Genomic DNA, 12,909 nt, shown 5'->3' with positions numbered 1-12,909 from the left:
TGGGTGCACACCCATGCACATACAACATTATTCAGCCATAAAAAAGAACAAACTCTTGACCATTTGCTACAACATGGGTGGAACCTAAGGAAATTATGCTAAGTGAAATAAGTCAGATAAAGACAAATACCTATGATCTCACTTATATGTGGAATCTAAAAAACAAAAACAAAAATGAATTTATAGATACAGAGAACAGATTGGTGGCTGCCAGTGGCAAGGGGTGGGGGTTGGCCAAAAGGAGTGAAGGTGGTCAGAAGGTACAGATTTCCAGTTATAAAATAAGTCATGGGATGTAATATACAGCATGGTGACTAAAGTTGATATTACTGTATCATATATTTGAGTTGCTAAGAGAGTAGATCCTAAAAGTTATCACGAGAAAAAAATTTATAACAATGTGTGGTTATGGATGGTAACTAGACTTAACATGGTGATCATTTTGCAATATGTACATATACCAAATCATTATATTGTACACCTGAGACTAATGTCATGTCAATTATAACTCAATAAAAAAAGTCAAAACTCCTTACTCTTGCGGGTCACTCATGATCTAGCCCATAACCATATTTCCACCCTGTCTATCCCACTGTCCATGCTCCTGACCCCAGATTCCTATATAACACCCATATACGCTTCTTGATAGTCCATGCCTTTTCATGTATCCATAACTTTTCTCATGCTGTTCTTATATCCAGAAATATCTATTTATTCACTCTTGTTATAGTGAAAACATGTTTATTCTTGTCTTTTGTAACGATCCCATTCATGATGGAAATTAATCGCTCAGTGTTCCGCATCCCCATAGCATGTTCCTGTATATAGATCTACATGGCACTTGTTTTAGTTTTCAATTATTTATATACATGTTTATTTCCTCACATAGAAAAGCACTTTTTCATTTTGATACTTTATAAACACACAAATTAACAATTGTTTTTAAAAAAATTGAGTGAATGATCTCAGATCCTTTTTCATTGTTCCTGAAAACCAACCTTTTCTCCATGTTTGTCCTGTGGGGCAGCTCTGGTGTTCAAGTTAATCTCTTCTTGTTCTTGCTCTTTTCTATTCCTAGAGCTCCTAAATTCTAGAAGAAATCAGTCCATATTCTTTCTAGGAATTTTACAGTCCCAGTTTCATTAAATCATTTTCTTAGCACTTCGAAACTCCATCTACTCTCCAACATGACTTTCTACTTAGCCTAGCTCAACTGCATGCATTTCATCATCTTAACTCCTTCCAACAGGTTTCACAGTGCACAAACCACATATGTACCTATAAGACCACCACCTTACTTTTCTGGCTTACTTCTCTTTACATTAGAAAAATACGTAAGACCTCACATCTGATGACAACTACCTTGATACATCCAATTGACCATGATTTTTGGAGAAGGGGAATATTTTTACCAAAGTCACATAAAGATGAAAATTCTTCTATTAATTTTTTTTTTTTTTAAAAGAGGGACATGATAAAGGAAAACAAGGACAACAGATGAAAACGCCAAGGGGTCATTTTGGAACTTGCATGCTAACTTTTGGGATAATGTTTTTCTTGGGTGTGTGATTTCCTGAGAGTGGTGGAAGAACTTTTAGCTTTTTGCATTCCTATTTATGGTCTGACTTGACTACTAGAGAATTCCTAACCTTGGAAATGGTAGCTTTAATTCCCTTTAATCCCTAAAACAAAATGGTAATGAAGGAAGAAAATTACCAAGGAAGGGGTTATAACGCAGAATCAAGAAGAGTTTAAGGACTATTTAGTCAAGTCAAGCCTAATGAACTCCACGGGGTTCATGCATAGTCACTAGAAGATACTAAAGGTACCGGTAGTTATAGCATCTATACAATAGTAATTATCCTTAGTAATTCCTCTAAGTATTTCAATAGTATTCCAATAGTAATTCCTCTAAAACAACTTAAATCCCAGATTTAAAATACCCATGGATGCATCCTATTAATCTTTGTGTGGTTTTGTATGGGTTCTCACTCTTCCCTTTGGTTCTTTCTTAACCACGGGATTCTTTCTTTCTCTTGTTCTGTTTGATTGTTGTTTGTTGTTTTTAGTTTTTATTATGGAACATTCCTAACATACACAAAAGTGGAATAGTATAAAGAGCCTCCATGTACCCATCTCCCAGGCTCAACAAACACCAACACAAGAGCAATTTTCTTTCAGTATACTCCTATCCATATACATGCCCCCTCTATCCCATGAATTATATTGAATCATGAAGCAAATTCTAGATATCATATCTTTTCATTGATAAATTCTTTAGAATGCATGTCCTAAAAGGTTAAAAAAAAAAAAAACCAACCATAACAACTATTACTGAAAATTAATAATTCTTTAACTTCAAATATTATATTTAAATTATCCCAGTTGTCTCATATATATACTTTTTGCAGGATGCTTGAATCTCTTTAAGCCTATTTCAAGAAAACAAGCACACTAACTCTAAAAGATATATGCAACCCCATATTCATTGCAGCATTATTTACAATAGCCAAGACACAGAAACAACCTAAGTGTCTACTGATGGATGAATGGATAAAGAAAATGTGATAAACACACACAATGAAATATTGCCATTTGCGACAACATAGATGGCTTTAAGGGCATTATGCCAAGTGAAATAAGTCAGAGAAAAACAAATACCCTATGATCTAACTTAAATGTGCCATTTTAAAAATGAACAAACACCTGAACTCAGATACAGAGAACAGACTGTGGTTGCCAGACAGAAGTGGGGCAGGGGTGGATGGCAGGGGTGTGAAATGAGTGAAAGGGTCAAAAATTACAAACTTCCAGTTATAAAAAAAATAAGTTATGGGAATGTAAGGTACAGCATAGTGAATATAGTTAACACTGTGCTGTATTTTAAAAGTGGCTAAGAATCAATCTTAAAAGTTCTTATCACAAAAAAAAAATGTTTTAACTATGTATGATGACAGACGTTAAGTAGAACCATTATGGTGATTTTGCAATATATACAAATATCGAATCATTATGTTGTACAAGTAAAACTAATATGCTATGTCAATTATAGCTCAATTTAAAAATAAAAAGACAAACAGAATGGGTTGAATATACAAGGTGATACCTGAGCTAATGAGATGAAGGGCAGAGAGAAATGAAAGAGTCATAATAGGTGAGTTGTTAATCTGTTAATTAAGAAAAGAAATATGGGAGTAAGGTTGAAAATCTCAAGTTCATTAGATGATGATTTCAGCCCACATCTTAGGTGCTCTCCAGAGAGGTGTCAGTTATGAGTACGAAACAGATGTTGATATCAGTCATCTCTTCATATGGAATATTTGAAGATGCCCCATAGTTCACAAAACTTTTTTTTAAAAAAAGTCTGTTTGGATACTGAGGAACCAAAAAAGAACCATCAGAGGCAAAAAAAAAAAAAAGAAACATACACAGAAACTTGTTTATCCTCTACATTTTTCCTAATTAGTGCTTCTTGGTCTTAATGTGACATGATGTTAATAATCATGTATTTCCCATGTTGTGTGTGTAGTTGAACCTTGAACATGGGGATTAAGGGCGCTGACTCTCACACAGCCTGAAATATACGCATAACTTTTGACTCTCCAAAAACTTAACTGCAGTCATCCCTCAGTATCCACGAGGAACCTGAGTGGATACCAAACTGCAGATGCTCAAGTCCCTTATATAAAAATGGTATAGATCAACACATACAGTTGGCCCACCGCATCTGAAGATTCCCAATGGTGGACAGAAAATATTATTTCCATTAACAGTTGGTTGAACTCCGGGATGGAAATCTGGGAATACAAAAGGCTCAGTGTATGTTTATTGAAAAAAATCCACATTTAAGTAGACTCCCACAGTTCAAACCCATATTGTTCAAGGGGCAACGGTATATTAGAGAGCTACAGTAAATTACTACAAGAGCTGTAATTAAAAAAAAAAAAATGTCCATTTTAATTTATTGGCTCCCCTTCTTTTTTCAAGTCATGTCATTTGTCCTGTGGAATTTTCCAGTGTGGATTTTGCTAATTGCACCTTGTGATTTAACGTTTTCCTCTGTATCTTAAATTTCTTATAAACTAGTAGTCAGATCTAGAAGCTTGAGGAGAGTCAAGTTCAATAATCTGAACTTCACGGATGGCATTCTGTACTTCTTTTCTATCACCTCAGGAGGCACAGAATGTCTAGTTGTCTCTATTTTTGTAATGTTAAGAACTGATCAGCAGGTTCAGGTGTAGTCTGATGGATCCATGCATTACATTACTCCTCATCAGCATTTCACTTAATAGTTCTAACAGCCATTGAGGAGGCCTAGCTTGATTATTTCATTAGCTGTTGCAAAATGCTAATGTCCTATTTCTATCATACTGTCTGTATTTTTAAGTGGGAATTATTCTGTAAGAAAATCTTCCTCACAACTATTTAGTTACCCTAAGGTGTAATTTGTGTAAGGCAGGATAAATACTTGATTCTCTCTCCTGTACTCAGTCCTGGAAAGGCTCAAAACCGGTTCTCCATTGCTTGTACCACAATAACCTGACACTTCTGCTCTAAGGAGGTGCATTCTATGAGCCAGCTCAACACCATAGTCGGGGGAACTCTTGCTTCTTTGAACTCTTACATTTAGAATATACGTCACAAAACATGATGTCTGACTACCTTGTGAAGAAATCTAAAGATTGTGCATAACCAGACGTCACATTTTGTGATGCTCTAGTGAGACTAAACTATTATAATTTTCTAAATGCTGGTACAATTGCAGTAAGAATGGTTAGGAAAATGGTTTACCCACAATACTGAGTGTTCTGGAGCAAGGGCTCTAAAGTAGGTACCTGAGTGGAACTCAGGTATGAAAACAACTCAAGTAACCCATGGATAGTGTTCATTACACTTTTATCATAAACAAATGTATTCCCAAAAGAATACACATTGAATTATGGGGAGAGATTTGTTCATTTTAGTCTACTGTGTATCCTCAGTGCCTGGCATATAATAGGTAATCAATATACTTAATAAAATGAATGGATTTACCTGGAACATATCCTGTATGCATTTTACTCACTAAAAAAAGAAACTAAAAGTAGACAGGATTCTTATTCTATTCACCTAGTCTTATTAAACAGTACGTAAATTTGTTTTTAAAAAATAGGAAGATATATTTCTGCGTATGTATGTTTTTTAAGAGCTTAGTTCTTTCTGCTATTTGGATAACATTAAGTTAATATTACTATTATGTATACATCTATATATATAGTGTTACTACTATGTCTTTTATTTAATGAGGGCTTTTAAGTGTGCAGAATATTGACATAGCAACCTCTGAATCTTGACTTTTGTTAGTTATGTTCAAACTAGTATGAAATGCACATAATTGTGGTTTGTTATTCAACCAAAGAGCAGTTAGAAAACCTCTAACAGAAAATGCGGCATTACATGATCTAAATCACCAAAGTCCATGGGCACTTTTTATTCCCTAATTTACTTTCAGTGACATTTGACACTACGTGGTCTTCTAAGAAACACTGACTCCCATGACAAAACACTCTCGATTATATTTGAATGGAACAGAATTTGAAACCTGACTAAAAGTAAACATTTTCAGAAAGTGTTATTTGAGGTTGAATAAGGAGATCTAGAAACCTATCCTTTAAAATCAATACCAAGCTCTTAATCTTGGTTTTGTCCATATATAATTAAAAGACCAAATTTGTACTGTTGGATGTCAATGGTGCAGTGTAAAAGGATCCTATTTACAAATTTAGTAGCCAGAAGTCTGTGTGGCGCAATTCCATTACATCTGAACAAAACAGCTCTTTCAAAGAAAGGTCACTGTTAATTGAAAATTTAACCAAAAAAAAATATATATGTGTATATCTATATATTTATTTAATTCAACTTGAGATAAGAAAGCACACTATATTCCATGTGGAACTAGCAGTATTTGTTAGAATAACACTCCAGCATATTAGTAGCAGATATAACAAGATTAAAATGTAAGCCACCCAGAGTTCTCACTATCAACTACAATTGTATTGCTCATCTCCAAGATCTCAATTCCACTTCTAGCCTGCCTACCCACTTTTAGACTACTAGAGGCTACAAACATAATCAAGAGACCTCTCAAAGCTACATGATCTGTTCTAAGAGGTCCATACCTCTCTCCCCTCAGCTTCCACCCTTTTTCTGCCAGGTCTCAAAGGTCAAGTAGATCACTAAATGTTTTTCTGATCCACCCACATTTTGATTCTTAAGCATGTCATGCTAGATCTTTTCTAATTGTGTTTTCCTTTGGGGCGGTAACCTAGCCATATAATTATTGTTTTTCCCATGGTGCCTAAGTGATAATCTAACAAAAACACTTTATGAATGGCATTAGACAATCATTCAGGTGATTGTTATATTTTTGCCTTAATTATCTACACAGCAGAGGCACCTATGGTTTTTAAAGTTTTATAACAATGGACATAATTCTCCTGGGTATTACTGATCTGGCCTAATTCACTTTGAAGACAATTGTCCTATTTCCTTTTTGTTGCAGGAATTATAGAATGTTCAATGGGAAAAGTAAAATAACAATACCACCCAGGTTTCTTTACTATGGAGGTATGGTATAATAAACAATAGGGGGAGAGAATGTGTAGTTATGTAGAAATCTCACAACTTTCTTGGCACCATGTTCCTTTACACTAAAGAGCTAATCCGGGCTGCCAGGTTCCTTTGGCGATAATTCTTTTGGGGCTACTCTACAAGACACATGTCCTGAGTCCACCCTGACTGGTCAGTCTTGCCTATCTGCCAAAAGGTAATTTTATATTTAAGTAGTTTATAAAGTTTTTATTTATAAGGTTAACAACCAGGAACTCTCAGTTTGGGGCATGAAGCAAAACTGTGGTTCCCAAGAATCCTCTCCAAGTATCCCATATACCAGCAGTTCCCACCTTTTTGACACCAGGGACTGGTGCTATGAGAATCTAATGCCTGATGATCTGAGATGGAGCTGAGGCAGTGATGCTAGCACTGGGGAGCGGCTGCAAATACAGATGAAGCTTCGCTAGCTTGCCTGCTGCTCACCTCTTGCTGTACGACTCAGTTCGAAAAGGCCATGGACCAGTACAGGTCCACAGGCTGGGGGCTGGGGACCCCTGCCACATACACCATCTGTATTTCCCATAATTAAAGATGACATTAAAACATTACCACAACCCAGCTTTTATTTGGTCTCGTACTGAGAAGGGGACTCAAAATACTGCCTTATTCTTTTCCATTAGTGGCTTTTTGCTAACTCACACCATAATAGATCTTTAACAGAAAAAGTTAATTGTGCCAGATAAATGTCAAAAATACCAAGTTTGGAAAGTTGCATTTTTAATAAGACAAATTCATCTTGTCAACAGTAAAAATGTTCACTAGGTAATAGAATTCACCCGTATATAGAGAAATGTAAAAGGGAAAGGCTGGTACATTTTTAAAACTGGAGATTAAAGCATGAATACAGCTATGGTACTAAAAACAAGCTGCCTGGGCCGGTATTTTCGCTTATAACTCATCAAACAAGAATAAAATGGAAGTATCTTTACATCCGACAACTCAAAAATGTTCTTATGTGGGCAATATATAGTTTTGGATAAAATTTACTTTAAAAGCCAAGAATAAACTATGAATACGTCATCGATATAGTACAGCTTCCTATCTGCTGATCCATTAAAGTTCTATAAAGTACTGGCAGAATGTGCAATACTTTGGGATACAGATTAACAACTGTTGATTCTCTATAAAATGTTAGTGTAGTAGGAAAGAAAATGACCTCGGTGGGATGAGGATTAGCTTGGTTGGCTGAATAAAGTGTTTTGGAAAATGAGTTTTTACAGTACAATTAGAATTTTATAATTAGTTTCTCTGTGAACCAAAATTTAAAATAACACCCTGAGATTTTCACTTTCAAAGAAGCGGCACTTAATAAAGTCCTGAATTTACTTTGTTCTTTGATATTCAGACAAGCAAACTCAAAGAGCCAACATTTAAGTATTTTCTGCATTTTAAGATTCAACATAAGGTTAACTGTCCTTTCCACAATGAGGGAGCTCCATCCAGATGAGATCAGATTGAGTAAGGTTATCGCTCTAAGCTAAACCAAACCAAATCAATGCACACTTATTAGACAGATCACTTTTGAATTACGAATGCATCCGACTCCTATTGAAGGGGACAGAAGGAATTCAGTTGGTTCTTTAAAATTTTCTCCTTTATATGTGCCTTCTTCTTAGTAAAGAATTGCTAAGAATTTTTTCCAATTAAGTATCAAAATTTAAACCACAGAAAACTGTTTGTGATTACATTCACAGCTAATTATTCTGCACAAATCAAAACCAGGTCAGTTTAAGTTATAAAAATTTACAACTGATGTATCTCAGTGAAATTAAAATATAAAAGATACAATTACCTTCTTTTCCACCAAGACAGACTTCGGTGTATTTAAAATACCAGGTAATTTCGTTAGCTATCCAAATTAAATTTTATCGAAATTTTATTTTCCTATTTGGAGTAATGGTACCTCAACGTTACTGGATTGTAAAACCAAAGTATCCAGAACTCATACTTTTAACTCCTACCTAGATCCTTTCCGTCCATACTAAAATGCAATCTATTAATTTATATCAATAGATAAAATGACATAAATTAAAAATTATTATGGAAATCAAAGGCAAAAAACCCCACCACACCAAAGAATTTAAGCCCCCAAAATTAAACTAAAAAGAAAAAACACTCAGCACACTGTAGAAACGATTTATTTGCCTCATTAAAAAAATCTCAGTAGTGCATTTAACTATAAATTCAATCTCATTCAAGGAGTTGCAAAACAAAGTTTAAATAGAAAAGTTAAATTGCTTTAGATTTACATTTTTTAAACACTCTTAAATTTACCGAGGAAACATCAGAAGCCAGACTTAAAATGTTTTAAGACATAAACTTGATAATTAACGGGTCTACTATTCTGCCCCCAACGCCAGTTCAGAACAAGATAGTTCGCTCTACTCCTATCTACAGCTAAAGCATCAACTAAAACAGGTACAAACGAAATCCTGCATCCCCTACTGAAAGAAGAGTTAAAATTAGAGTGGAAAAGTTGCCTGTGTCATTATCTTACACAATTTCACTCTTTTCTTCAAGAGTAAAAAGCGAACTCAACGGCTTAGCTCTTTCTCCCGTTTTTAAAACGTCCCCGTCCACCCCTCTCCCCGCAATTCCTTCCTCCCTCCGGGAAAATGTTAAACGGTTTCCCTGGTGGCCGCGCCGGCCGGGCGCAGGGGCTCAGCGGGCTGTCCCCGCGCCCCGGAAAACAAAGGGGATTCCCAGCCATTGTCCTCCGCGGCGCTGAGCATCACCAGCACTAGCAAGGCAGTAGCTTGCGCAGTTATCTCCACAGCGGGCAATGTCACAACCCGACCAACAGCACAAACTACTACCTCAGCCAGGGCCATGGTGTCGGGGAGGCGCCGGACCACGCTGAGGTTGAGTGACACGGCTCCGGCGCTCCTCCATCCTTCCTCCGCCGCCGACGTCCGCCCGGCGGCCGTGCCCTTGCCCGCCGCCCCGCGCCCGCCCGGAGACCCCGCCTAGCGCCGCGCCCCGGCAGCCCCTGAGGTCACAGGCCGGATCGGGGGTTCTCCACGTAACCGCCCGCTCTGGAAAGAGAAGACGTGAGGCGGGGTCCTGGCGGAGGCAGCCGCTCCCTCCTCTGCCCTAATAGAAGCTCGTTCCCTCGGCCGCTCGAAAGCAGGAAATGGGCGGAAAAAGCGCAGCCAGACGCCAGCTGGATCCAGACCGGCCCCGAGAGGCAGCGAGCGGCGCTCCCGCGCTCCCCGGCCGCCCGCCAGGAGCTGCGGGCCGTTTCCGCCGTGCTCCCGCCACGTCTCCGGGCTGCGCCGTCCGCGCCCCTCCCCGCCCCGGGCCGGCGGTGGGGGCTGGGCGCGGCCGGGCCCCCACGGGCGCCCCGCGCCCCACAACGCCGCCGGGTCGGCTCTTCGCGCGGATGAACGACCGGGGCGCTTCCCGAAGGCGGACACCGGCTCCGGCGCTGCGATAAGAAACGCAGGCACAGCCCAGGTGTCCCCAGCCACATGTTCCCCCAGGACCCTGCAGGGCAATCCGGTACACCTCTGCAGGAGGCGAGAATAAAACAAAAACCCCGGAAAACTGAAATCGGACCGGGCGGCGGGATGAGTAGCTGCGGCGGCAGCTCCGCGCGCGCGAAGACACACAACCCGTTTCGCGCTCCGCTGCTCCTGTGCGCCCGGACGAACCATAGAGATCACTTAAGGAGGCTCGCGCGCTACTCCCCAACACGTGACTGCCCCGCCAGGCCGCCCCCCCAGCGCCGCCATCTTACATCCGGGACAGAGGCGGCGTCCGCTTTCCCCGCCTTGGCAAGCTTCAACGAGTCACTAGAAATCAGCCCCCAAACGGAGGGGGAGAATCGATAACACGTCACCAAGGTGGTGAGGCCGCGGGCTGTGACTCCCAATCCGCTTAACGGAGCAAAGTGGAGCCCTTAACTTCTCCCGGTCTTTGCCCGCAAAGAAAATGGCGGCACTCACCGCCGTCTAAGTAGACACGTTGTAGTCTGTCTGGGGTTTAAAGTTTCCGGCACCTCCTTTCCTATCCGGCTAGGACACAGCCATTTGCACTCCACCCCCCAGCGTGGCCACCGAGCTACATTCCGCAGAAAACCGGCGGGAAAGCTGCTGCACAGCTCGCTTTAATGCGCAGGCTCCCGGGACTTGTGGGTTTTCTGGGTTTTTTTTTTTTTCCTTTTTCTTAAAGGCCAAGTTTGGGAGAAGGGCCGACTTCCCTGAGTCTTGTCTGCTGCCGGCCCAGACGAGTTACTTTTTTCTCCCATTTAGGAATTTTTTGGAGTAAGTTTACAAATCGTTTTAAAGAAAAAGTAAACAGGGCTTGTCAGATAAAATACAGAACGTCGAGTTAAGTTCGAATTTCAGATCAACGAATAATTTTTTAGTATATATGTCCTCTACTAAAAAAAAAAAAAAACCCCACAGTTATCTGAACTTCAAATTTAACTGGACGTCCTATGTTTTTATCTGCTAAATCTGGCAAATCCTATTAGTCATCATTCTCCTGTACACCCACACTACATACAACAAAAGGAAGGAATGGAGGAATTGGAGAGAGTTCAAACTTGGGACTGACTGTGTGCAGAGACTTTTTTTAATGGAAGCCATAGGGCTAAGGTCCAGCCTTCGAAATGCGGCAACAACGCATAAGGGGCATCCATGGGTATTTATTTCCTTTTTTGGAAAAGTAAGGTTTTCCCCCTTAAACCAACACAATAAAATTTTTAATAACATACTCTCGGCTAAGAAACTTGTTGCAAATTAAAGATTACATAACTATTTTTTTTTGTTTCTATCCTATATGGTATTGGTGATGAAACACCATTTCTTGAAGAACAAGTTTTCAAATTAAAAAGCATCCTCTCTGACGTTTCAAAATACATAATATGCAAATTCAAGGGAGAAAAAAAACATGCCCACTGGCAGATCTCAATGTTATGCTTATTCTCATTTTAAAGCAACTGTTAAAGGTAGTTTGCCTGGGATGTCCAATCTGAACTATTTCCAATTAACAATATGTATTTACTTTTGTGTGTAAGTGGAAGATACTGGTAATTAAATGCTTTATTTGACAAAGCATAAATTCGACCATGCATCAGAATGATGCTTACCAGAAAGTCCACAGGAACTTCGCTAGTAGTTTCATTATGATTCACACAACCCTGTCCTGATAAACAATGATTGGGTTACTAGGGCACCACCCCTCACTGCTCCTTCACTGCACAGTGGACATTATCCTGCACCATAGCAAATGACACTTGTCACAATAGTACAGATTTTCAAATGGTCTTTAAACAGTTGTTCAGTCTACAGCATACAGATACATCAATAAAGTTTCCAACTAAATTTACTCATTATACTAATTGTACAAAGATTCATTTCCACAATTAATCTTTTTTGACAGTGCTGACAACAATGTATTCATCATCCAGATACGATATGCTGTTATCAACTCTTTAAAATTTTCCTCCACCCATAATATCCAGAAATTAAGCACCTTTTCCAAATGTGACCATCCTCATCTAATCAATTCTTCATGACTTCACAGCAGGAAAATTGCAACAGCTTCCTCTGTTAGCTTTCCCTACTTATAATCCCTCCACTCTATCCTGCTTATAACGGTAAGTTTATCTTCCTTAGTTTCATAATTTGCTTCTAAAAAAATCCAAACTTCTGCCATCTCAAATCTAAACTACTCTACTTGGTTTTCAAGGAATTTCATCAATGAGCTTCAATCTCTCACCCTCAACTTTGTTTCACACAACATACCAAAATATACTATCAGTTTCCTCATATTTCAGATATGCCTTGCTCACGTTGTCTTTACCTGAAATACCCTCCGATATCCTTTGGAACCATCCAAATCTACCTAGCCATCAAGGCCCATTGTAAGTTCCGTATCCACCATTGAGCCTTTCCATTTTTTTTACTGATTTTCCTTCTTAATACTAATAGTAATAATAACCTGAACTGCAGAGGATTAGGTTAAGGATTTTTATTTTATGATCCCTTATTATTCTGTACTTGTCTTCCACAGTACTTTGCACATTTAAGGTCTATATTCCTTGAAAAACTGTAAACTCCACGAGGGTAGAGACTAACACAATGCCTAACACATAAAAGGAGCTAAAATGTCGACATGAGTACTTAATTATATAGTCTTGAATTTAGTATTATTTCATGTATGTGGTTTATTCAACTAGCTATAAAAACCTAAGAGCCTCTAATGACTTCTTCCACATACAGCAAAGACACAGTTGAGTACATAGTAGAT

The 12,909-nt window shown here is 38.9% G+C and overlaps 1 protein-coding gene and 1 long non-coding RNA gene across 2 annotated transcripts in view; both read right to left on the bottom strand.

The window, feature by feature from the left end:
* Nucleotides 1–11,066, bottom strand: part of LOC111733267 — an 89,629-nt gene extending 78,563 nt beyond the window's left edge. The window contains exon 1 of the long non-coding RNA XR_002777916.1: nt 10,599–11,066. This is a non-coding gene — a long non-coding RNA (uncharacterized LOC111733267). The remainder of the gene's footprint in view (nt 1–10,598) is intronic.
* Nucleotides 8,774–10,604, bottom strand: LOC111733266. Its single transcript, XM_023525266.1, has one exon. The coding sequence runs from the start codon at nt 10,305–10,307 to the stop codon at nt 9,618–9,620; it is 690 nt and encodes a 229-aa protein (XP_023381034.1). The 5' UTR covers nt 10,308–10,604; the 3' UTR covers nt 8,774–9,617.
* Nucleotides 11,067–12,909: the final 1,843 nt, after the last annotated feature.

The sequence above is a fragment of the Pteropus vampyrus genome, unplaced genomic scaffold (assembly GCF_000151845.1).
Source record: "Pteropus vampyrus isolate Shadow unplaced genomic scaffold, Pvam_2.0 Scaffold545, whole genome shotgun sequence".
NCBI classification, from domain to species: Eukaryota; Metazoa; Chordata; class Mammalia; order Chiroptera; family Pteropodidae; genus Pteropus; species Pteropus vampyrus.
Note: the sequence above shows the minus strand (reverse complement) of the source record. Positions and strands in the feature narration are given on the sequence as shown.

Coding starts and splice junctions, on each gene's coding strand:
- LOC111733266 (XM_023525266.1), bottom strand. CDS start 10,307: ATGGTTCGTCCGGGCGCACAGGAGCAGCGGAGCGCGAAACGGGTTGTG.